Raw genomic sequence first — 24,952 nt, 5'->3', positions numbered from 1 at the left:
TAACAGCAATGGGGGCAACTAGAGTCTCCAGCCCCCAAAAATGCCCTCCCCCCCAAGGCCCTCGAGTCAGCAGTAGCCAAATATCACAGCGGAATTTATTGTTTTAAGAAAGACTACAAAAAGGTAGAAAACGGCTTGGCACACTAGACTACCACACTTTCACTGCTGGGAGGGGGGCCCAAGGGCATGGTGGGGAGTGGGTTGCCACCCCAAAAGCTTGCAGCACTGCGGAGCACACAAAATAGTGATTTTTATACAATAGGTCAGGCTTTTTTTCTTTTTTTGATTTTTGCCATAAACATCTATCTCACAGCTTGAAAACACTGAGAAAACTGGAACAGATAAGGCCATGATGGTTGGAAAAAAACCCAAGTTACCGACTCCGCTTGGGCGGCACTCACAAATCGCACAATAGTCATGGAGGGGCAGGGGTGGGCGCACGGCATTGAGAAGCACAGAGGTTCCATTACAAACCGGCGGCAGGATGTGGGGGGCGGGTCTTGGATCTGAGCAAGTGGAGCCCAGGCCTTGACGGGCAAGTCACTTCCAGGCCCTGCTGCCCGCAGCAGGCCCCTCCAGGCTCCCGCACCAGGCCCAGCCCACTGCTCTTTGGAAGCAGGAGGCCGTGCCCCCTACTGTCCTCAGAGCCAGGCCGGGCAGTGCCCCCCTCCGGGGCTGTGGGGCAAGGGAGGACCCAGCTCTGTAGATGCGACACCCACGGCTTTAATTGCACTTATACCAAGGAGGGAGCAGTGGGGTTGCTGGGGGAGGGGTCCCGGGGCTGCTGCTGACAGTGTGGAGGGGTCCCTACAGTGCCCACCTGTGCCCACCCGGGGCTCAGGAATGGGCCCAGGACAGGCTGTGCAAAGCCAGCTAGCTGAATAAGTTAACAGGGGAGGGGGCCTGCCTGCCTGCCCCCTGAGGGTGGGGCTGGGGGAGGGAGAGGCTGCTGCCTTCGGGGTCAAAGGGCCGGGCTGCTGCCCCAAAGGGCACCTGGGCACAGCGGCGGGTTCTGTAAGGCACGTCTTTTGTGTCAGAGTTTACAGCTGTGGCTTCACCAGGCCCTGTGATTGTGCCGGCCCCGTTGGGGGCAGGGACCCCCTTGCCTTCCCTGTCTCGGAGGCCCCCTCCCCGCCCGGGCCGAGGCTGGAGTGGGGACAGCAAAGCCACAGAAGCTGTGAGGGACCCTGGCGTGGAGGGGCGAAGGGGGGAGGGCGGGCTGGGGGGGGGCGCGGGGGAGGCCCGGGCTTAGCTGGAGGGCAGCGCCTGTACGAAGAGGCCACGGGCGTCTGTCCGAGCAAGCTTGGCGGGTGGCTCCAGGGCTTCGGGTCCCAGCGCGGGCGACTCGCTGCCAGCCGCCAGAGAGATGTCCTGTGACAGCTCGTCCTCACTCTCCTCCTCCTCTTCCTCCTCCTCGTCTGGGAGACAGACCAGAACCAGTCAGCACTGCTCAGTGTCCCCAGCTGCCCTCCTACCTGAGGCATCTCCTTTACCCCAGCCCATCCCGGACTCGGGCCTTGAACAGGGACAGGCCTCTGTTCAACCCACCTTTGTCTGCATCTATGGGGTTCAGCGAGGTGGCCAGGTTGGCGAACTGCAAGGAAGGGAGGGAAAGGGAAGAGGGTGAGGATCCCGCCAAGGGGCGCCCTGCCCGCACCCTCAGCGCTCCTCTCACCTCGCCCATGACAGCGATGGGGGTTTCGCCCTTGGCCTGGGCCACACGGTGCTCAATCAGGTAGTACATGTACTCATCGTAGAGCAGCCGGATGAGGTGGAAGGAGCCAAAGCTGGCTGCGCTGCGCAGGGTCAGGTCCCTAATCACCATGGAGCTGGGGGCAGCAATGAAGAGAGAGCATAAGGCACCGTGATCCACTCCTCCTACCCCCATTTCTGCCACAGGCTAGAGCAAACCCAGTTGACCCAACCCAGCCCAGCCAGCAGAGGCTTCTGCGTGTACCAGTCAGAGGGCCTTCACCCACTTCCACCCCACCCCCACGTGTGCCTTCAGGAAAGGCCACCTAGGCTCCCAGGAAGGCGGGTCCTTTTCTGGTTCTACCCTCTCCAAGGATTCTTTGGAGGTCCCGCCCCTCCCAGATCCCACCCCTTATGTAGAAGGATCCCAAGCACACCTGTAGAAGGACCACTTGAGGAGGAAGAGCTTGGCGGCCTTGGGGAAGCCGGCACTGCCCTGGTACGGCTTGAGCACCTGACTCACGACACCGTCCAGCCAGGCCGCCCACTGCTCTAGTGAGTTCTGCTGCTGCAGCGTTACCTTGAAGTCCTGCTCCAGCCGCTGCACCACACGGTCCTCGCAGCGGCACACCCACGAGGCCTGCTCCTGGGGCACAGTGGGAAAGCGTCCCCTGACTCAGCTGCCATCCAGGGCCCGCCGACCCGCTGGAGTTGCTCACCTGCCCCGCCCTGTGCTCACCTGCACGTTGGCAAAGTCCACCCGGTTGAGGTCGCTCAACATCTGATTGATCTGGGCTGTGTTCTGCAGCACAGCACGCGCTGCCTGCGCCAAGTGGTTAAGAGACGTGTAGCGCCGCAGAGTCTGCGCAAAGGCGCCAGCAGCTGCCACCTGGGGGCATGGGGCAGGGGTATGTGGCTTCTGCAAAACCCACACCCACTGCAACCTTTCTGAGCCCTTTTCTTTCTCCTGAGAAAGGGGGATATGCCTCGTTGCTTTTGTTGGGAGATCAAAGGGTGGTGGATTTCAGACTTTGGGTGTCCACCCACCCAAAGTGTGGGTCAAAACAATCAGTTGTGTGCCTGACCACCATTATTACTGTTGTTATGAAAGGACACAACGGAAAATCTTAGCAGGCACTGCTGCAATAAATTTTTTGTTCCAATTATTCCAGTGAATGTTAGCTCCATGAAGGTAGGCTTTGTCCATCTTGGTCACTGCTGTGCTACCAGCACTCAGAACCATACTGGGCACACAGTAGGTGCTCAATAAGTGCATGTTTAATAAACGAATGAATACACGAGCCTTGTCTGTTTTGAAGGGCTTCCCCCTGTATCTAGCTTCTACTCTCCCCACAGGCCCACAGCCTTGCCCTGTGTCCAGCATATTCTTTTGACATCAGCTCTGCTTAGCTGTCTTGTTAGCATTTTACAGACTAAAAAAACCTTTTTTTTTTTCTTTTTTGCCCAACAGCAAGCACATACCATCTAATTCCTCACACCTAAGGAGTGGGCATGCAGCAAGCACTGATGAAGAGAGCTATTGTTCTATGTCTTTATCAGTATCACTCCTTTCTTTCTTTTTTTTTAGACTTTATTTCTGAACACTTAAAGCACCTTCTGTCAAGGTTGTCTGAAGAAAACTAATTCAAGTTTGCAGTTGTTTTTTAAGATGCTGTGTTGTGTACAAAAAACCCACAAAGGGATTGTGTTTCAGAAATGGGTATCTGAGGAAGCTGGTTTGTAAAGACAATACCCAAAACTTGCTCCCAGGGGACAGCCATGGGGACAAGTCTTAGTACCCATATTGGGCAGAGGGACTGAGGTACCCAGCCACCAGCCCTCCAGACTTCAGTCCTGTAGCAGGGATGGAGGAGCTGGGCTGAATCCAGGCCCCCAGTCCTCAGCTCCTCACCTTCACCCGTAGCATCTCCTCAGGGATGTTCACCATGGCATGCGTGAGCCAGCTTTCCAGGCTCTTGGCAAAGTTCCGGATTGCTTGGGTCAAGGCACCTGTGGGTGGCAGTGGGGGCTGATCAGGATCGGGGAGGGGGTGGGGTGTGGGGTTGAGGGTGCAGCAGCCGTGCACTCACTGGGGATGGGCCGCAGCACATCAGGGATAAGGATCTCCACCAGGCCCTGGTACAGCACGTTGTCACAGTGCTTGGTCCACTGCAGCACAGGCTCAAACTTGGACAGCAGCACCAGGCTGGCCTTGGGCAGCCGCTTCTCAGCCTCATCATGCCTATGGACAACACACTGGGGTCAGGCAGATGCTCCCTGCCTCTGGCTGACCCTTGAGATCAGGCTGACATAGGCTCCAGTTTGCCCAGGGTCCAATGGGGTCCCATATTCTGCATACTGGGACACAGGCACCCACCTACCCACCACAGGAAGGAACTGATTCAGTGGGGCACACCATCCCATGCACTCACCATCATCAGACCTAATCACATGTGTACTCTAGAGTGGGGGTCAGAAAGCCACATGTACCCTGCCAACTGCAGGAGCCAGGCAGGTACCCCCACTCCTGCATGATGCCTGAGGTGACTCACACAATACTCCCTCCCTTCTTCCCCTCCTTCCCACCATCCCCTGGGGACTCACACGGCCAGAGGTGGTGCCTCACTGGGCTGGCTGAGGTTGTACCGCCAGAAGGTTTTCCACAGCGTCTCCACCAGGGTGAACTGCAAGTTCACCATGACATCAACGATGGCCTATTGGGGAGGCCAGATGTTCATGGGTGTCATGGGGCAGCATGGCTTTTCCTCAGCCCTGCCCACCTGCCAGGTTGCCCTACCTCACAGTGTTCCCGGTATAGGACCTGGAAGGCCTTGATGTCCCCGGGCCCAACGCCCTCGGGCAGCACTTTGCCCTGGAGGTCAAGCTCTGAGAAGTCAGGGAGGCTCCTCGAAGCATCTGGGGGTAGGAAGTGATACCATGAGGCCCTTTGTCCCCTACTTGCCTGTCCCCTTGGAGCTTCATCCTTGGATCCAATTAAGTTGTCACCACTTTCCTATCAAGCAGGAGTCCCCCATGTGCCGTGGGGGATGGCAAGGCTCAGGGAGGGCAAGTGAACCACCTGGGGACCACAGACCCTGCCCCAGGCCCCGGCCCACGGGCCAGGGGGCTCTCACCCAGGAACTGCTGGTACTGCTGGACCTGGGCGCTGATGTCTGACAGCCCGGTGGCCTGCTGTGGCCCCACGGCCACACCGTTGGTCATGCCCTCCATCTTCTGGATGGGCTTGAGCCTGGGGGAGAAGGGGTGGGCGGGCCAATTGTGTGGGGGTCAGCCAGAGCACCCTTCCCCACACTAAGGTGCAAGGTCCAGCCCACCCTCTGACCTCTGCTTCTGTGAGAAGGGCTGGCCTCGCATGGCCATGTGCTGTTGGTCCTCCATCAGCCGCAGCAGGGGTGAGCTGGCCTTGATGCGCAGGCCATAGTAGTGGTACTTGGAGTTGCCCCTGGGAGTGAAATGGAGGGTGAGGGAAGGGCTGGGCTGGGGACGCCACTAGTCATCCACTGCGAGCTTCACATCATACCCTCCTCCTTGCTGCCTGGGGGCCAAACAAAGCCTATGGGGGGGACATACACATTCCACAGAGCCAGGGTGTTGTGCCGGGGAAGCACAGGGACTATGGGTGCCAACTAAGCTCTGCAAACACAGGACCATGTCTGGGGCATCCTCAGCTCCTGGTCCTGGCATGGAGCAGCAAAGACTTTGACCACTAGTCATAAGGACATGCTAGGTGCTGTTCTGAGTTCTGAGTGCATACAAATCCACACGCTCCTTATCCATACCCCATGAAGGCTGCTCGAGGGACAGGTGAAGAAATGGAGGCAAGGATGCAGCACTTTGCCCAGGGTTATGAGGTGATACCTAAGCTGCAACTGGAACTGAGTGATGCATAGGGAGGTGTGGGGGTTGCAAGAGAGAGGCAGGGAAGGATGGGTGCATGGAATGGCTCCCTGTTCCTTCCTGGCTGAATTCACTGTCTCAAGGTCCTTGATTAAACATGGACTGTGCAGTCCCTGCACTCGAAAGGTGTGTGCATTTCAACATTGGAAGACAGGTAAGAAAAAGGGAAGTAAGTAATATAAAAGGCATGTTGGACGATGGGAAGTGCTAAGGAGAAAAAGCAGGGAAGGGGGAAGAGTGGGAATGTCAAAGAGGTGGGGAGAGGATGCCGTTTTAGTTAAGGGGGCCAAGGGACGTCAAGTAAAGAGGCAGGGAAAAGCAGACAAGGCAGAAGGCACAGGTAGTGCAAAGGCCCCAGGGTGGGAAGCTACACAGAAGCCAGTGGGGTTGGAAGGGAGTGAGCAAGGGCATAAGAAGGTGAGCTGAGGCCCTGGATAATTTGGGGTGGGGTGGTCCTCATGGCTGTCAGGGGCAGGGGGCCCCACCTGGTACCCAGACGGCGGGTACGTAAGCCCATGAAGACAGAGCGGATGAGCTTGCCAAAGGAAGCGGCGTTCACAGGCTCCAGCTTCTGTTCCTGGCAGTGCAGCAGGTAGTGGCAGTAGAGGGTACTCCGTGGCAGGCTCACGCCCTCAGCCGTCTCATAATTGTCCAGGAGCCACTGGACCTGGGGCCGGAACAGGGATGAAAAAGTGCAAAGAAGTGCTTCAGTTTCTTAAGTACAGTATTCCCCCCTTATCCATGGTTTCACTTCCTGTGGATTCAGCTATCCAAGGTCAACAATGATCTGAAAATATTCAATTTCCCCAGCTATCAACATTGTCTGCTCTTGACAGCTAATCACTGACATTATCATGGCTTGATGCTCTAGCTCCAGGATCAGTAGAGCAGATAATTCTTCTGACATAACACCAGAAGGCCAACACTAACCTAACTCACTATGCAACAATTCCTAGTCACTCACCCCACTCTGTCTCATCATGCAGGCACTGTACTCTCTCTCATCATCACAAGAAGGGCGAGTACAGTACAATACGATATTTTGAGAGAGTAAAGACCACATTCACAAAACATTTACTATAATATATTGTTATTATAAGTGTTCTATTTCATAACAAGTTGTTAATCCCTGACTGTGCCTAATTTGTAAATTAAACTGTAATGACAGGTGTGTACGTGTAGGCAAAAACAGTATACATAGGGTTCAGTACAACCCATGGTTTCGGGCATCCACTGGGCCCTTGGAACGTACCACCCACGGGTAAGTGGGGACCGCAGTACTCATTGCTAGATGCTCTCTGTCCCTATCTCCAATTGTGATCCTGACAACCACAATGTAAAGCACATCATATCATGATGAACCATGGGAACTAAGTTCCAGAACGCTCTGGAACTGCACTGTCCAATATAGTCACTATCAGTCACATACAGCTATTTAAACACAAATTTAAATTAATTTATGTTGAGTGAAAAAAAAAACTAATGTCAAAAGGTCACAGGGAATATTAGTCCATTCATAAAACATTCTCAAAATGACATTGTAGAAATGGGGACCAGATTCATGGCTGCAGGGGGTTAGGGATCTTGGGAAGGAGGGGGTGACTAGGAAGGGCTGGCCAGAGGGAGACCTTTGTGGTACTGGGACAGTTCTGCTTCTTTACTGTGACGGTGGTTTGCCAGCCCCACACACAGAAGCGGACACCCACACTACACCAATGGTAGCTGCCTGGTTGGATACGGTACTATAGTTATGTCGAATGTGACTAGCTGGGTAGTCTGGGGAAAGACCCCATGGGGATCTCTCTCTACCATTTTTGCAGTTTCCTGTGAGTCTAAAATTATATAAAAATAGTTTTAACAAAGCAACTTAACTCAGTTCCTTGGTGACCCCCGCCAAATTTCACATGCTCAATAGCCACTTGTGGCCAGAGGCCTCGGAGCTGAGTGTCAGATAGAGAACATTTCCTCACCAGAGAACGTCCCATGGGACAGCACTGTTTCGGTGCAGTGTGTTTGTAAACTCTGGGTGAGGACCCAGCAGGGGTTCATGAAATCTGTTAGTGGGTCACACCAGCATTAAGGAAAACTAGACTAGAAGCCAGTCTACATGAGTGCATAAGGGAGGTCCTGCCTTCTGAGAAAGTGTCCCTCTCGGTTATGTGGTCCAAAATGCCAGAGGACAGTAGTTTAAAAAGTGGGGCCCTGGCCAGATGGTTCTGCTGGTTGCAGTGTCATCCCATGCACCAAAAGGTTTCAGGTTTGACGCCCAGTTGGGGTGCTTATGGGAGGCAACTGATTGATGTTTCTCTCTCACATCAATTTTTTTTTCTCTCTCCCTCTTCCTCTCTCCCTAAAAATCAATAAATGTATCCTCTGGTGAAGATTTTAAAAAAATAGAGGGGAAGGCTTTGCTCCAGACCCCACACTCTAAGACGACAGGGACCACCACATGACTACCAGGCCTTGACCTACCCATGGTAACAGAGCTGCTGAGGGGCCTACTTGGGGTTGGGATCTAGGGTTGCCAGAGTGACTGCATGCAGCCATCCTGGGCAGAGGGAGGTTATCTCAATGCCTTCAGGATGAACAAAGAACCTTGCTCAGGCAGCTCCCCTCACAATGGTGCCCGCCCCTCCCTCTCCTCACTATCTACTGCTGTCATCAATTATAATCAGAGTAGGTGACATTTCTTGGGGTCCTGCTCTAACAGGTGCATGCATATCAGCTGAGGCTCAGAGGGACTGAATAACTTGTCTGAGGACACACAGTGAGGAGTTAATCCCAGGCCATCCTCATCTTAGCACTCTGGCACCAGGCTACCTAGGTTCCTGCTGATGGTAGCCTGCAACAACTGCCCCCCACCTCCTGCCAGGGATCTCCACCACCTGCCTCCCTGGGGGTCACGGTTGGTACTTACAGTGGCTGGTGAGGCACGGGTGGTGTGGGAATAGGACTGGCTGGCACTGCCCAGCATGTAGCCGCCTTGGATCACGTAGGTGCCTGCTCCGCTGCTGCTGCCACTGCCGCTGCTGCCGCCACCACTGCCCCCACCACCACCTCCACTGCCTCCACTGCCACCGTTGCTGCTGTTGCTGGTCCCGCCCCCGCTGCTGGTGGGGCTGGCAACAACCTGGCTGCCAGACACATACATGGGCACGGAGCCACTGCTGGCCACCGCCTGGGAGGTGGCAGGTGTGCTGACCTGGGCAGCCGTGCCCGCAGCCTCGTAGTAGCTTGTGCCTGCTGTCTGCGTGTACAGTGGTGTCTCAGGATAGGGGTAGGTGCTGGTACGGCTGAGAAAGAAGCAGGAGGGGAGTCAGAGGTGAGAGCTGGGCAACAAGGGCATGAAGGAGGGGGCTCCTACAGGGGTGGGCTTCCAGGATGGAAGCAGGAAGCCACAGCCTGAGTGTCAGACCAGATATCCCCCAAGTGCTAGATGGACAATTTTTCATTGTATCCTCAAAGCAGCCCCTTGATGTGGGAGTCCTTGGCTCACATGCAAAGAAGCCGAGATAGAAGGGCTAGGTGGCTTACAACAGGCCACACACTTCAATAAAAAATATATATATTGAGCGTTTACTGTACACTGGGCACTGTTTGGGAGCCAGAAGAGAAGCCTAGTGCAAAGGTAAGTCAAGGGCACTGCAGAAGGTGGTACGTGCCCCAGAGGAAAACAAGGAGGGAACAAAGGGAGGCTCTACTTCTAAATTCTGTGGCCACCCTGAGTACAGATGCAAGTTCTCTGGATCCAGTGACCCTTTATACCCCAGAGTTTTCCTCCCAAAACCTGCCTCAGATGATGCCAGCTCAAGGCTGCAAATCTTAACGAGAGAGTAAAAACAACCATGGGTTCATCTTTAGAGGGATGTTAAGTAAAAGGTGATGGACCCCTTCAAAGGGGTGAGAGGAGGAGGGAAGAGGAGGAAGGTCTCATGGTTCTGCCAAAGAACAAGTTCCAGAACATACCATCTGTCTGCCATCTGTGTGGGTGGAGAGTGGGTGAGCACATGGGCACCTCTCTCGCTGCCTCACTAGACACCATTGAACATAGTTTTGACATTTGAGCCCCTCAACGTATTAGTGATTAAAAATAACAAACTTTACAAGTCCAGAAAGGCAGCAAGGCCAGTAGGGGATGGCCTGGCTCACAAGGTGCTGTTGGAGCCATCGTACAAAGGAGGCAGGGAAGGGGGCCTTGCAGGCCTCTGGGGGCAGGCTCCACTGGTGGGAAGGAGCTGGTGGCGGGGAGAGTGGTGAGAGGTGTGTCTACTGCAGGTGGGTGGCCCTGCCTCTCAGACACATGGATGCAGATCTTGATCACTGTGCCCAGGCCCACATCTACCACTCAAGTGACACTGAGTGTGTGACCCCAGCCAGCACCAGCAGGTGCCAGCCCCTTCTAGTGGCAGGGACCACAGCCAGGACCTACCCAGTGGTATTCCACAAGCAACACTTGCTTCGAAAAAATGTTGCTCTGGCAGCTATTTGCTGAATGACTAACTGAATGAACAAACATGTGCGTCCCTGGAATAGGCCTGGACAGGGCCAGGGACAAAGGCACAGGGGCCCATGGCTCTCACCAGGGTAAGAATCAAGGCTGGCCAAGGGTTGGGAACCCAGTAACTATCCATTGCAAGGAAGAGACAGAAGATACAGTGCCCCAAGAACTTCACATATCAGAAAAACCTGATGGAAATGATGGACCACATGGGATCACTCATGCTATAATCACAGAGGGAGGAACTCGATCAATAGCAAGGGACAGATGCTACTGAGGGGAGTAAAGGGAGCCACCCTGGGACCCCAGGCCTAGGCTCATGGCTCAGCCCTGATTCTAACATTCTAGTGGCCCTTGGGGCCTGTCTCCTTTCTGCAATGCCCACCTGTGGTCCCTGCCAGCATTGGTTAAATGTACAGCTAGGAGCCTGGCAGCACTAGGAATAAATCAATAGAACTGTGAGATAGCTGCACTCTACGGACTGTGACTCAGGTACTGGGGCCGTATCCACAGGCAGCCGCAGCATCATGACCCAGCAACCAAGTTGAGCATGGTCCTTGAGCTAATCCACCACCAGTGTCATACCCACAGGGGAAGGTGGCAGAGATATAAGAAAAAAACAGACAAATGCAAAGAAAACCAAATTAAACTTCTAAAAACTGAAACAATAGCAGTAACTATAGTCCTGGAATTATTACTATGGGGGATGGATGAGGGAAGGTGGCACATGGAGAATCCTGGGCAAGAAAGAGCCACAGCTGGGGTTAGGGCAATACTTGCTCCAAAAAAAATGTTGCTCTGGCAGCTATTTGCTGAATGACTAACTGAACGAATAAACAAGTGCATCTCTGGAATCAGCCTAGACAGGGCCAGGGCCCTGGTATCTGCCCGATATGGCATGTATTAATGATACTGAGTGCCACACTCAGTATCAGGGAGCAGAAGTCATCTATGTGTCAACTGGGTGGGGTCTGGCTCTATCATTCATACTATGCGTGCACGGTGGAATATTACACACTATTGAAAAAGGGTGGCCAGGACCCATGTGAGCAAATAGGGGACACACCTGGGGGAGGAAATAAGGGATAGAACCCCATTGCCTCCATTTCTGAACAAAGTAAGGGTAGTTTCTACTCTCAGAAGATCTCTGGGAGGAAACAAAGAAACAGGTGTCCCTGTCCTGCCCCCCCATCCAGGGGCAGGGTGGGGGGTAAGGAGGGAAGGCAATTTCATTTTCATTGTTTAACACTCCCTGTAAATTAGAAATTTTTAATGTAATTTTTTGGGGAGGGTGGCTAAAAATCAGGCCCATCTGACTCCAAAGCCCAATGCTAGATCCCTTTCCCAACCTACAGGGGTCCTCCCTGCTTCACCTTTGCCTGGTGGCTGCTGGCTGCCCTTAGAGAGCACCTACCACCTGTCACCTGAGGTCTTGAGGGCTAGCTGGTACCCTGGAGGCTAGGACTGGGCCCTCTGGTCCTGGGGGGCCCTGAGCAGATCTGTGACCCTACTCCTAGCTCCTCCCCCAGCCTTCCCAACTCACATGGCACTGGCTGTGTAACTGGCATCTCCACCCTCCACATACTGTACTTGGCTGGAGTACACGTGTGGAACAGGCACCTGCTGGAGCTGCTGCACCTGTCAAGGGATGAAGCACATGCAGAGTGTCAGAGGTGGGCCAGCTCCTCCACCTTTGCCTCTAAAGAGCTGGCAGCAGCCCAGCTTCTCCCAACACTTGGCTCCCAGGCTGGAAGGCTGAACTTTTGGACAATCTCAACATACAGTGAACTGGGTCAGGGGTCAGAGGCCAGGGCCTGTGGCTCTGCCAGGGCTGGGAATCAGGCAGAGCTGTGTCAGAAAGAAGCCCAGACTCTCTGCTTGGGCTGAGGACAGCAAGGGTGGTGGGGTCTGAGGTGGGGCAGATACAGGGAAGCCCAGACAGGGTTCCACTGTGGATGTGAAAGTTGGACCCCAGGGGCAGAGCCAAGCACTGGGACAAGGCTGTCGGTAGAGCCAGAGTCTGGAACTACGGACAGGGTCTCAGGAGTGGAGTCTGCATCAGGGACTGAACCCCATCTGCAGAAGTGGGATCTGGAAACCTGCACAGGATTTAGGGGCAGGGCTTGTATTCTCCACCCCCCCATCCCCTACCCCACCCCCGCCCCCAGCCTGTAGGGGCGGAGCCTAGGACCAGGAACCCACTTTGGGGCGGGGATCAAAGGAGGGTGGGAGTGTCCAGGGCCTAAGGGGCAGGGCGCGGGCCGGGCTGGCAGATCCCGCCCCCGCCCGCCCTTTGTCCCAGCCAGTGCGTCGGCCACCTACTTTGAGGGCTGTGGCTGCCGTGCCGAACACTAGCACCTGGGGGACTCTCTGGATCCTGACCCTCTGGTCGGGGCTGGCTCGGGCCGGAAGCCCCGGCAGTGGCTCGAGGACCACTTTCTGTTGCGGCAGGAGCAGGTGTGGGGGCAGCACGCCCACCAGCTCCACCCACTGCTCGGCGCCCAGCTCGTAATGGGGCAGCAGCAGCTCGGGGCTGCCTAGCTGCGGGAACTCGCCGCTGCACACGGGCTGGAGCGACGGTGGCTCTGGGGCCAGCGGGCTCGGCCCGGGCCCAGGCGTGGGCGGCCTGGGCGGCGGCTCCGGTGGCGGCGTGGGCTGGGGCTCTCGCTGCTCTGCCTTCCTAGCGGGAAACTGACTGCCTGAGCTCTGGAGGACAAACAGAGACACTGTGGAGTAACCGGGGTTGCCGCGGGGGCAGGGCTCCAGGTCTCCACTGCCCACCGGGTCGCTGAGCTTATGCAGCAACCCTACCAGAAGCAGGACCAGAAGATCCCTGCTTCGTGTCTCAGGAGATGAGACTCCAGATCTCTCTCTTAGCAAAATCTGGGCCCTGAAAGGCCGGGTGCCAGGGAAGGGGAAGCCCACAGCCAGAAGTGGAGCCCAGTGTGGACCTGGGCCCTTGAGGACCCCAGGGGTGGCTCTATTCCCTCCCTGCGGCCTGAGGGGCCTGCACCCCTCCCCAGGCCAGCCCAGGCCTAGTCCCAGTCCCAGTTTGCCCAGAGGTAGGTGGGGGAGATACTTACCTCTTGAGCCACATGGACTGGCTGGAGTCCCTGCACTGTGAGTGGCTGCACTGGGCTGGCTTTGGGTGCCTGCGGAGTGGCCTGGACCACGGACCTCTGGTGACGGAAAAGGGAGACACACTATGGTACTCAGGGCAACGATGGTGGCAAACCCATCCCTAAGCACCCAGCCCTTGCCCACGTGCACTCATATAAGCCTGGGAGCAGCCTGGTAAGAAAGAGGCCACCTCTTCCAGCTTTTTGCAGTAGATCCCACACCAAGTGCCTTCCAGGTTCATTACCACGTTGACTCTGGGCACTCAATTACAGGTGTGGGACCCAGGCCATGCAAGGCAAGGCTGAATAGGTGACAGGGTGAGAGCTGAACTGGGGACTGATTGAGGGAATCCCTGCTCTCCACCTCCACTCCCTGCAGGCATATTCCACACTCCCATATCCAGGACTCCCACTGTCCTCACTTCATGCTATGGTGGGGATCCAGGTATCTCCTTCAGGGCACAGTAAGGGACAGAGGTGGGGGTCAGGGGTGTCACTGAGTGGTGGGGCACAGACTCAAACCCAGGTCTGGAGGTTCAGAGAGGCTGTGGTGCCAGACAGGAGAACATCCATGAATCCTTCAGGGTGTGGTTCTGTTTTCCTCTGGGGCGAGGATCTATGGCTTTTATCTGGTTTTCTGAGGGGTTCGGAATGCACCAGTTTCAGTGGTAACAACCAAATGGCAGATGACCCTTGCCTTTCACCTAAACTCTGGCTGTCACGGCTGGTGGCTCAGGACACCTCCTTCTCCAGAATGCTGGGAATGGATTTGGAGGCTAGGGCCTCTCCCTGAGTCCCTAAGGGTGAGCCAGGACTTGGCCTTGGGTCTCCTCCAGGCAAATGGGCCTAAAGAAGCCAAAGCTGTTTTCTCAAAGCTGTTTTCAGTGCATGCTCGGTGTTAGGTGCCTCCCACAGGACCACCTCTCATCCTCACAGCAGCTCCAACCACTGACCCCAGGACCCAGGGCAGAAGCCAATATTTAGACGAGGATTCTGGGTCTGGAGAGAGGCAGAAGTGCTTATCAAAGGTCCATGTGGCAGGACCCCCATCTGTCCGGCTCTCAAAGCCCTAGGAGGCTACAGAGGCCACCTGGTCAGGACCCCTTGCCCCCACTGCCGCCCGCCTTGGCCTGGCACCTCTTGGGTGACAGGGACACTCTGCTGGACTCCGTGGACCTGCAGCTGCTGTGGCACCGTGCCCGTGGGGGCCCCAGCCGTCTTGCTGGAGGAGCTGTTGGCCTGTACTGGCGACCGCTACAAGGAAAGAAGACATGGAATGTTGCCTGAGGTACCTGGGCCCTGACAAAACCCTTCTTAGGAGGGCTGTCCCCAAGAGCTGTTGGGGAAGGTGGCAGCCAGTGGGGGCGTGTGCCAACCACCTGAGCTGGTGGTAACCAGTGACATTCTGTGCACCCAAATGCCTAGTCTTGGCCACAAGCCCCAGTCACCACTGGGCAAGGCTGGGGTTCAACCCAGAGGTGCTGGCGAGCAGACCCATATTCCCAGTGAGGACAGCTGGACTCCAGCCTCAGCTCAGGGGCCATCTGCTGCCTCCATCACCGGAGGGCCAGAGCCCTGAGGTGAGGGAAGAAGGGTGAGGGAATACCTAACTTCCAGATGTGCTGAGGCATAGACTGCAATGGACATGCCCCAGAGCTACACAGCCATGAGTGGTAGCACTGGGCACTGCCCTCAGGCAAGCTGGTTACAGAGCCCCCTGTGAGCTCTGGGCCTTGATGGTATCATTAGATATCTTATGTGTAGAAAATTCTGGGCCCAGAAGGCTCTGAGGGCCTGCCCGGAGTCCATCAGGAGTAAATGACTGACCCGGAGGGTCTGGCCCAAGCTTGTAATGTGAACACCCATGGCCTGCCTAACTGCCTGCAACACTCCTAAAAGTATTTCGGGGTCCCAGTTTCACCCTGTGGTTTGAAGAACAGGCTCTACCTACATTGCAGAGGGAAGAGGGCCTCATGGGATGCACTCCTGAACTGGAGCCGAGAGGCCCATCTCAACCCAGGGTTGCGGGGGAAGCCACCCCCTTCTCCTGAAGGTGGCAAGACCAGGAATCAAAAAACCAAGCCACCCTGCCAAGGGTCAAAGCGGATATCGGCTGGAGGATGCTGGAGGAGCCGGTGGGCAGGGAGCTCCAAATATACTATGGGGATGCATGGCCAACCTGGGGAGAGCAGAGTTGGGAGGAGAGCTGACAGCCACCACCTACCTCAGGGGGTGAGTGCACTTGCTGGGTGCCATGCACCGTCAGGGAGACCTGGCCTGCCTTGACGCCCGGGGCTGTGCTCTGCACTACCAGCCGCTGCGTGGGGAGAGCCTGGAGCCATGAGGGAGAAGGACCATAGTTCATTGATGATAGGCTATCCAGTTTTAACAAGCATTAATGAGGATTAATGAGCATCTGTGCTGGGCCAGGCAACATCCAAGTGCTGCACACTTAGCTCATGGAATCGCCCAGACAGCCCTGATGCAGCACAGTCCTTATCCCCACCCCACAGAGGTTGACAGTGAGGCTCAGTACAGGAAATGTGCTTGCCTGAGGTCCTGGAGCCTGTAAGCAGCAGAACCAGGGTTTGTGTCCAGGAAGCCTCACCCTTGAACCTGACAGGGCTGTCCAGGTTTGTGCTGAGGCTTGCACGCCACCTGTAGCCTTCCAGGGGACAGATCACCTAGCCCTTGTCCCTCTGCTGGCTGCAGGCTGTCAGTAGCTAACTGGCCTTGGGTTCTCTGCTTGGGGACACCAGACAGGACCTGCAAGCCAACTTCCTTACTGCCTATCCTTAGTTCTTTCTGTTAAAGTGACTCATGTGCCCTGCCCCCCTTCCCTGGTGAGCCCTGACTGACAGTCTCGCTGGCTAGAGGCAGTGGGTGGAGCAGCCCCTACATAGGCCCAGGTCCTGGATGCTGGTGAGGGCAGATCCCCGAAGGCTATCAAGGGTTGGTTCTGCACCCTGGGGAGGCTGTGAAGGCCAGGGCCAGGAGTGGCAGACTTACCTGCTGGGGCACAGGGATATTGGTGAGCTGAAGGGGTGACATGTGGCCTGGCTTGGCCTGCACACTCGTCTGGACCAGCAGCCGCTGTGGGGGCAAGAAGGAAGGCCCTGAGCCATACTGACTTTCCCAGGAGGCCCAGCCCAGGTGGGTGGAGGGGCAGCTGAAAGGAACATCTTGATAAGGACAAGTAAGCAGCTGGCTCCAGTAGCAGATCAGGGAAGGAAGGCGAGGTATCCTCAGCCACAGCCCATACCACCCCCACTCACATGCCCTCCCCCACCCCTCCCAGGGGAGGGGTAAGTCCTACCTGCTGGGTGCCTTGCACCTGCTGAACCACCTGAGTAGGGACTCCAGTCTGGCTGGCCGTGGAGCCAGGGCTGGCCTCTGACACAGTCTCGCTGGCTCGCATGGCACCTTCTGGAAGGCAGAGTCACAGGGTCAGCTCTGCCTCTGCCTCCTCTGCCTCGGCCCCCACCCTGAGCTTGAGCCCATCTGGATGGGATGATACGGTCTGAAGTAGACCCCCAATGGAGCCAGGCCTCTGCAGGAGCCATGCCTGCCCCTTGGCTAGCCCTGCCCATGCCCATTGGGGTGGGTTGGGAGCCAGGAGGACCCTTAATATCCAGAAGCAGCCCCACCCCACCCCTGCGCTCCTCATCTCAAAGCCAGGCCAGAAGGGGCGACTAGGGAGCCATGGTGCAGTGGATGCCCAGAGGGCTGGACCCGCTTTTCCCAATAGACAGGATTTGCAGACAGACAGTTGCCTGGCCTTCCACCTCGGTAGCCCTGGAAGGACCAAGGCACTGGACCACCTTTCCTGAGATGACCCCTGGCTTCCCAGGAACTACAGCTGGTTAGAAGACTAGCTCCAGAAGGCCTTGATGGCAGTGGCCAAGTGCCCCCTCCCTCTCCACTGCCCCAGCCTTTCTGTCCTCAGTGGAGTGGGGGCAGGCTGGTACTCACGCTGAAGGGCAGTCGAGAAGAGGCAATCATAGAACATGGTGCCCACCTCGCTGTCTGTCCCCTGCTTCCTCTGTCCAAGGAAGCCTGCCCTGTGCTCCTCACTCCTGGCCCACCTCTTCGGGAACAGCAGGGCATGCAGGCAGGTTTATACCTGCAACCTTGGAGAGCTAATCCCCCCAGTGGATGCAAAGCTCCCAGCTGCCCGCTTGAAATAAACACTCCCTTCCCAGCAGGCGTGGCCAAACAGGGCCTTCTAGGGGCTGGAGCTGCACTTCGGGGTCAGGAGGGAGGCTGGTACCCAGAGATGCTATTGGGTGGGCACAGGTAGTCTCGTGCACATATCACTAAAAGTGAATAATGTGAGCTGGGGGGCAAGGGTGTGGAGGGTGAGTGTTCCTGAGAGGTGCTGGCTGGGAGACCCTCACCCCAGCTAGAAAGCCATTCATCCTGTCCCCTTGTTTGGTCTGATTTGCTCCTGGCAGTTCCAGAGGCTGGGGGAGGGGGGTGGCTGGGGGCACACATGTCTGCTCTCCCCCTCTAATGTGACGCCACAAGGAGCCAGGGTCCCAGCCCCACTTCCCGCGTCTCCTGGCAAGATTAGCAGGTGGTGGGCAAGGAGGGCTAGGATTAACTATAGTGCTTCTGGTGCCCTAGGAGCTTCACTAGGGTCTTCCTGGGCAGCTGGAGATGGAAAGAACTTTTGTTACCCCTGATTTCAGATAAGAATACAGAGATAGGAAGAAAGGAAATGATTTGCCCAAGGTCACCCAGCTGGGAACAGGCAGGCTAGGAAGGACACAGGCCCATGTCAACCTCACACCATGCATGGAACCCAGAGTTACAGATCATACCCAGACTGAGACCCCAAGGGCAGTGGTGTACAGACTCAGGCACGTGGGTACAGGGGCCTATGGGGACAACACAAGATTCAAAGTGTCCCAGAGTGGGGCTCAGCCTCTAAAGCAAGGAGCTGGGCCTCAGCTATGTGGGAACACCAGAAGGGCCTGGCCAGGGCAAAGGGTTGTCCCAGGTAGATGCAAGGACCTCAGGAGCCAAGCCTGGGGCAAAGCACATGAATGTGTGTGTGTGTTGTGGTGGTGGGAAGGAATGGCCAAATGTGAAAGGAGGTGTTGGGAAAAGTCTCCCATTGGCCACATGTGGGGCAGGCACTATGACAACCCTAGGCCTGCTCAGCCAGTTCCTCTGCAGCCCATTCCAGAAGGCAAGGATTCCTGTTTTGCTGGAATCTTCTCTTGCATCCACTTAGGCTTCCCTGAGCCATGAGGGAGGAGGCCCTCACTGAGACAGCCCCCCAGAAGAAACCTGAGAAAACCCTGAGTCACTCGATAAGCCTGGCACACCTGGGTATCTGTGGGGTACAGGGAGCCAGTCCCAGCCCAAGGGATGGTACCCAATCAAGGAGGCCTATGACAGATTTGGCCAGGTGCCAGGTGGGCAGGGAGTAGAAGTGCTGGCTCCAGATACCTCCTAGGCCCGGGGGCTCTGATGAAAACACCAAGGCTGATCAATGAATGGGATGCTCAGAAGGTCAGACATCTGCCTGGGACAGGGAAGCCTGGAAAGCAGTCTTGCCAATCTCCTGCATCTGGAGTGGCTCCCGGCCAGACCAGTAAGGCAGGCTGGGCTGCGGGAAAATGAGCAGGTAAGGTTCTAAAGTCTACCCCTCAGAAGAGGGGCTTCCTGAGTGCCCCGTCTGCCTGTGTCTTGCCCAAGATGTGTGTATGGGATTGGGGAACACGGACTCTGACAACGTCTGCATCTGTCTGACATCTCCATTCTAGGCATGTGCACAAGACCAGGGAGGGCCCCGCCACCTCAAGGCTCTACTCAGGAAGTGGCAGCTGATTTCCTGTCCCTCAATCTGATGAGTGTATTGTCCTCCCTGGGCCCTGCACTTCCCCTTCAAGACCTACTCACACCTCAAATGCCATGAACTATTTGGGGGAGGCTGAGGGAGGCCCATTCCCTACAGATGATAGATGGGGAAGTCTGGCCCTCTCCCTCCTAGTCCTTTGCTCAGGCATGATTTCAGTGAGGGGCTCCTTAGAGGGGGCGGCCTCTGGGCCTCTATTACCTCCTGGATCCCTTGTCTGTCCTGACCTCAGTTTCCCCATCTGTGGGGAAACCATATACCCTCACCCCCATGTCCCTCTTCTGGGCACAAGTCTTTTGGACGCCCAAGGACCCCAAGTGAGAGAGAAGCAGGGAAGAGAGGCTAGACAGGGTCCCTCCTTCAGCCTAGCCCCATCCCCAGCAGGCAGGCTTAGTTTCACTGTCCTGGGGACATTGCCAGGAACCACAAAGCCCTCCTTCCACCTCAAGTTTCTGGTGATGAGTCTGGTGGCTTCTAAAGATGGGATTCATGGATCTAGAGGATTGTCTCTGAGCAGGGAAACTTGAGCTGCCTTCCCATCATATCCAAAGTCACCTTAGGGCAGAGCCCTGGAGGACAGAGCTAGATGACCTGCCTTCTGTTGCTGCCTCAGCTGGCTGCCAGCCTGGCCTCCAAGCCTGGTCCAGGCTCCTCCCTGCCCCCTCCCTGGGTCCCTGGTCAGCTCAGATTGCTTCTGGTCCTGGAGGAGCCCCAGGCACTTTGCTGCATTTGCTGGTGTCACTTACAAACTCCTACCCCCCACCCCAGGACTGGCTCACATGGCCTAAAAGCCACCCCTAGATACAAAGAGACACTAACCTAGGAGAGAGTCACGGAAGAACCCTAGGAAATCACTGCAAGGGGTTGGGGAAGGAGTCGATGTAGCAGCAAGTGCAGTTGCAGGGTGCCAGGCAACCTCTCCTTCCTCAGAACAGATCTGGGGAGCACTGCCCAGTCAGTCACCCTTCTGGGGACAGGCTCACTCCTGCCAGAGCAAGGAGCAGCAGGAAAAAGAAATCTCCCAGGACCATTGTAAAAGATGATGAAGCCAATGCCAAAGAAGGGATCCCCAGAGTCATGCCAATAGCCCAGAACACCTGCAGCATGGTGGGAGGACTGGGGTAGAAGGATGAAGGCCACCTCCCCAGGCCCCACAGCTAGTGAGAGTCCTGTGGAAACCCTGAAGACCTCTTAGCATGGGGCCTTCTTGGGGGAGTGTTAGGAGGAGCTGGAGGAGTGAAGGGAAAGAGAGGAGGGGGGCTGGGATTTGGCAAGTCCTGGGGCCTGCAACTGTTCACCCATTCCAGACCTTTGCCCTAGAGACCCTGGACCAGATTGGCAGCTAAAGTCAGCATCCAGGAGGTCCAGGGCCAGTCAATAACCTGGAGCTGAGCAAAGCCCTCCAGCTATGACAGGCAAGCACTCCCACCTGCTCCTGGTGGCCCAGGGGCTGACGGTTGGGAGGGCTGCACTGGATCAGGCCAGCATTCACATGGGGGTGCACTGGTTATTTCACCAAGACTCAGTATATAGAGCTCCACCCTCACGGATAATGGAGGTGGATGTCATCATCATCATCACTTCAAGTGGTGATGAGTATTAAGAAGAAAAATAAAGCAAAGTAAGAAAACAAGGAATGAAAGTGGGGGTGAGGTGGTGTGGGCATCAGGGAGGTGGCATCAGAGCAGAGACTGGAAAAACACAAGGGATGAAACTCCAGAAGATCTAGGATGGGAGTGCTCCAGGCAGAGAGCCCCAACAAGAGGGCAAAGACTCAGAGGCTGGATCAAACCTGGAGGGTTTGTAGAGCTGCAGGAAGGCCAGTGAGGATGGAACAGGGGTTTGAGGGCGCAGTGGGGCCAGGCAGGGCAGGGCAGCCAGTAGGACTCACAGGCCAGAGTCAAGAGGTCGGGTGTTCATCAGCAGGGGCACAGCAAGTGTGAAACATTTAAAGCCCACTCCTGTGGGAGAGGACACAGGGAAGCAAATGTCTTGGGCCCAGAAAGCCCAGGCCAGGGTTTCTCAGACAGTGCCCCAGGGCCACCTGCCTTGGAATCAGCTGGGTTGAGCTGGGATGTGAAGGGACCTACAACAGTTGTCAACAAGATCCCTCTAGCTGCTGTAGGGGAGGACTGTGAAGGGGAAGAGTGGATGCTGGACAAGGGTGGGCGCCATGGAGGTGGGAAAGATGGCTGGACTTAGGAAGTGGAACTAAGAGGCCTCACTTACTCCAGAATAGGTAAGACATCAAGGCTGACCTGGGCCTGGGGGTGGTACTTACGAGGATGGGGAAGCCTCCAAAGAGGGCAAATCTGAATTGAAAGAAATCCCACCATTCGGCCATGGTGGCTGGAAAGGCCTGTTCCATTAAATGGATGGTCACAGGAGGCTGGACACAGGATCCTGGGGCTCAGGGCTGCGACCCAGGGTGCAGCCCTCAATGTAGTATTGTCAACATAGAGGTGGCATTGAAAGCAAAGACATTGGACAAGGCCATCACGAAGGATGAGTCACTGGAGTGAAGAGGAGGCACCAAGCCTGAAGTCACTGCTGACGAGGCCAGAGAGATGAGGAGGAAATAGCAAAGGGGATAGGGAAGGGGAGGCAGGAAGGCAGGTGGAGACCAGAGTACGAGGAGGGCATCTCTAGGGGGAGGGTGACCCCAGCTGGGCCGCTGGGGAAGAAAGGTGTGGGTGGCTGAGGAGAGAGCTTGGGGAAAGGAAGAGAGGACAAATCCTTTTAGGAAGTCTGATTTAAAGAGAAGAGAAGACACTAGTGGCAGCTGGAGGTGGGTGCAGGGCCTTGGTGGGAGTTCCTGGTTAAAATGGGAGCTGTTTCATTTTTTCAGGTAGTGGGAAAGAATGCAAGATAGGGAAGGAGCAACAAGGCCAGGACGGGCAGAGCAAGTCCAGGAGGGGGCAGCCTGAGAGAGGCAGAGCTGATGAATGCAGATGAGCCCTGGGAGCTAGGAGGCAGCCTAGGAGTGGAGAGATGGGGTCCTTCTTATCACATGATGATACCTTGTCCCCAGTGAGGTAAGCAGCAGGGTCAGGGGTCAAAAATGCAGAGTGAGAGGGAGGTGATGGAGGTGAGGGGGGAGGAGAAAATGGATTTCTTCGACACTGGGGAGTACACTAGTGAGAAGATGCAGCAGGGTCACTGGGCAGCGCTAAGGACCCTGTGGCCCGGGCACTCTGGTCATGCCTATGGCCTATCCTCAACCCAGTGTGCTCAGCATGGCTCTCATGCACCATGCCTCCATGCCATCTGTGTGGTAAAGCATCACTGCTCTGAGCTCCTGGGCACCCCCAACCCCTGGCCCTCTCTGGGGGCCCGACACTGCCAGGAGTCTCTAGGATGCTGCCCAGGGCCCTAGTTGCATGTCCTAATCCCATAAGGCCATGTTAATTGCCACATATTTGACTATCATTTATGGTCCTAAACTCAGTCTTGACCTGTTCCTTTCACAGCCTCCCGAGATGCATTGGAACCCCACTTCCTTTTTCACTCGGAAGGGACTGGGCCAGCCTCAGATGGGGATTTTACCACATCCTCCCCATTCCTTAGAGCATGATAGAAACTACTACCAATGCCTAGTCCTGGTCAGAGTTTACATGCTCCCTCAGAGGAGTGACAGCCTGCCCCAACTCCTCTGCTCAGAGTTCCCTCTGCCCAGCCTGTCCCTGTCCTGGGAGGAACTGGGACATGGGTAGATGCTCTAGGCAAGAACCACAGGTGCCATGACCCAAGTGCCCTGGTGATTTGCTCCATGGCTGTAAGGGGTGGCCACAGTGAGAAACAGAAATCCTGGACCACATACTCTTGAACTTGTCCAGCCAAAAGTCCCACATGCCCAAGCCTGCCAAAAATGAAGGGGGAGGAGAGGGGAGGTGACACCTTCAGGCCCTCCAGCCAAGCTCCCTGAAGTGCCTCCATGAACACCTCAGACACATTCCCTGAGCACGTGAAACCATTTGGGTCCCTTTCTGGATGAGGAAACCGAGGCAGGGTAGCCTTGTAGTGAAGCCAGGACTGTACTCTCCGTGCGGCGGGTGTACTCCCCTCCTCTCCAGCAGATGTTTATAAACTTTAAATCTACTGCCCAATCCTTTCTTCAAGTGACACCTTTACTTGGGGATAGATAGAAACAGTTCTAAGAGATGCCCTGGTGGGGAGGAGTCGGGGGCACACAGGCCTCCCTATCTGGCCTGACAACTCCTTCCCCAGAGATGCCCTCCAAGTCTCACCTGGGAATCCTGGAGAGTTTGACACTTGCCAGCCTGGTGATAGGCAGAGTAAGTGACAGCTCTCACTGTCAGAATGCTCCCAAAAAGCTCCTCTTGAAGTTGTTCAAAGAGTACCCGGCCCCAAACCCACACCCACTTACCAGAGACGGTGACCACGATGTACTGCTGAGACACTGAGGATGGGGCAGGAGTGCCGGCTGGCTGCGAGGGCGTGGGGGCAGCCGGGAGCTCCGTCACATACTGCTTCTGGCTGCCCGGTGGCTGCGCCTGGGTCTGGGGGCTCTGCAGCTCAGTGACATACTGGGGCTGAGGGGTGGCAGCACTAGCAGGTGGTTGGGGGGGCTGGGGTGCTGCTGATGGAGGTGGCGGTGGCTGGGGCTGGGCCTGTGGTGGAGCCTGTGGCGGCTGGGAAGGTTGCGGGGCTGCCTGTAGCTCAGTAACGTATGCCTGTGTTGCCATGCCAACAGTGGGGAAAGTGATAATAAATAAGGCTTTTTTTTATTCCTTGGGAAGAAGAAGGGGAGGGAGAAAGAGGAAAAGAAAAAAAAAAACAACAGAAGAAGGAAAAACAAAAATTAATGCAGAGGCAGAGGAAGCCATGGGCAGCTCCTGGCTCCCTAGAGACACATTTGGTTTCATCACTAACTTAATTAAATTCTGAGGCTGGTGGCCAACTATAACCAACCCATCACTACAGGGGCACTGGGTATGGACCAAAGCTGGTCTGTGCTTCTTCCACTTAACCCTGTCCAGGACTTCTGCCGTCTTCTGTTCCAGTCCCTGGTGCCTGGGGGACCCCTGTGCTGGGGGTTGAGGGAGACTCAGTCAGATCCTCACCCGAGGACAAATGGTACTGTTCTCCTGAAGGTTCTTACAGGCTGGGCACTGTACATTATCTCTTTGCAACAATCACATCTGGATTTGGGTTCAGTCTGCCATATGAGGAACTGAGGCTCAGAGAGGTTAAGGAGATTGCCCCAGGCCACAGAGCAGGGAAATGTAAGGCTGAGTTGGAACCCTGGGTGCTCTGAGCTAATGCTGGAAAGAAGTCCTGGGAAAAACTGTTGGCCAGCCAGCCCATGCTACCTCCCTATATGCCTACCATCTAGGCTTGGATTCTTGGCTAAGTATCGTTCCCAGTGGGATGCCAGACACCAGGAAGGTGTCTGAGTCCAAAAAACACCCCTGAACTACTTATGGCCACAGAAGCATTTAGGTCTTTCCCTACGTGCAGTTATAGGTGAGCCTTTGATGGAGAGAGTGCCCTTCTGGGGCCACAGGACAGGCCCAGCAGCTGCTGCCACCTCCGAGGCCCATCTGACCAGATAGAGGCAGCCTTTCTGGATGCTAAACGGTCACAGTCCCTCTCCCAAGTGCTAGGCTAGGCAAGGTGTCTCTCTTGGTAGACCTCAGCAGGAAATGGGCAGATGGTTTCTACCCCATCCTCCCAACCACCACTAATGCACCTCATCCCCAGCTCCTGAGCATCTAAGAGCAGTGGACAAATGCTTGATGGGTGCAGAGGTACAGCTCCAGCCCCACACCTCCAAGGTCCTGCCTTGCCCCTGGAGTTATTTGAGGTGGAGAGCCTTGCCTGGGATCCAACTGAAGA

At 55.9% G+C, this 24,952-nt stretch overlaps 1 protein-coding gene across 7 annotated transcripts in view; it reads right to left on the bottom strand.

The window, feature by feature from the left end:
- Positions 1-77: 77 nt before the first annotated feature.
- The window catches only part of RFX1 (regulatory factor X1), a 33,308-nt gene continuing 8,433 nt past the window's right edge, over positions 78-24,952 (bottom strand). For 2 of the 7 annotated variants that reach the window (XM_036032391.1, XM_036032390.1), the window contains 21 exons: positions 23,481-23,844; positions 16,544-16,653; positions 16,237-16,320; positions 15,452-15,559; positions 14,365-14,481; positions 13,192-13,287; positions 12,431-12,814; positions 11,652-11,746; positions 8,528-8,903; positions 6,096-6,277; positions 5,036-5,155; positions 4,827-4,942; positions 4,490-4,608; positions 4,297-4,406; positions 3,783-3,934; positions 3,605-3,702; positions 2,432-2,581; positions 2,130-2,338; positions 1,676-1,829; positions 1,549-1,594; positions 78-1,418 (listed from right to left, as the gene is read on the bottom strand). In XM_036032391.1, the coding sequence (XP_035888284.1) occupies positions 1,249-1,418; positions 1,549-1,594; positions 1,676-1,829; positions 2,130-2,338; positions 2,432-2,581; positions 3,605-3,702; positions 3,783-3,934; positions 4,297-4,406; positions 4,490-4,608; positions 4,827-4,942; positions 5,036-5,155; positions 6,096-6,277; positions 8,528-8,903; positions 11,652-11,746; positions 12,431-12,814; positions 13,192-13,287; positions 14,365-14,481; positions 15,452-15,559; positions 16,237-16,320; positions 16,544-16,653; positions 23,481-23,799 (3,315 nt within the window). In that variant the 5' untranslated portion in view covers positions 23,800-23,844 and the 3' untranslated portion in view covers positions 78-1,248. Of the gene's footprint in view, positions 1,419-1,548; positions 1,595-1,675; positions 1,830-2,129; positions 2,339-2,431; positions 2,582-3,604; positions 3,703-3,782; positions 3,935-4,296; positions 4,407-4,489; positions 4,609-4,826; positions 4,943-5,035; positions 5,156-6,095; positions 6,278-8,527; positions 8,904-11,651; positions 11,747-12,430; positions 12,815-13,191; positions 13,288-14,364; positions 14,482-15,451; positions 15,560-16,236; positions 16,321-16,543; positions 16,654-17,199; positions 17,416-23,480; positions 23,845-24,952 lie in introns of those variants that run through there. The other 5 variants (XM_036032392.1, XM_036032394.1, XM_028519589.2 and 2 more) reach the window with 5 other exon arrangements.

Source organism: Phyllostomus discolor, chromosome 8 (genome assembly GCF_004126475.2).
Source record: "Phyllostomus discolor isolate MPI-MPIP mPhyDis1 chromosome 8, mPhyDis1.pri.v3, whole genome shotgun sequence".
NCBI classification, from domain to species: Eukaryota; Metazoa; Chordata; class Mammalia; order Chiroptera; family Phyllostomidae; genus Phyllostomus; species Phyllostomus discolor.
The sequence above is the reverse complement of the archived record's forward strand: the minus strand, read 5'-3'. Positions and strand labels throughout refer to the sequence as shown.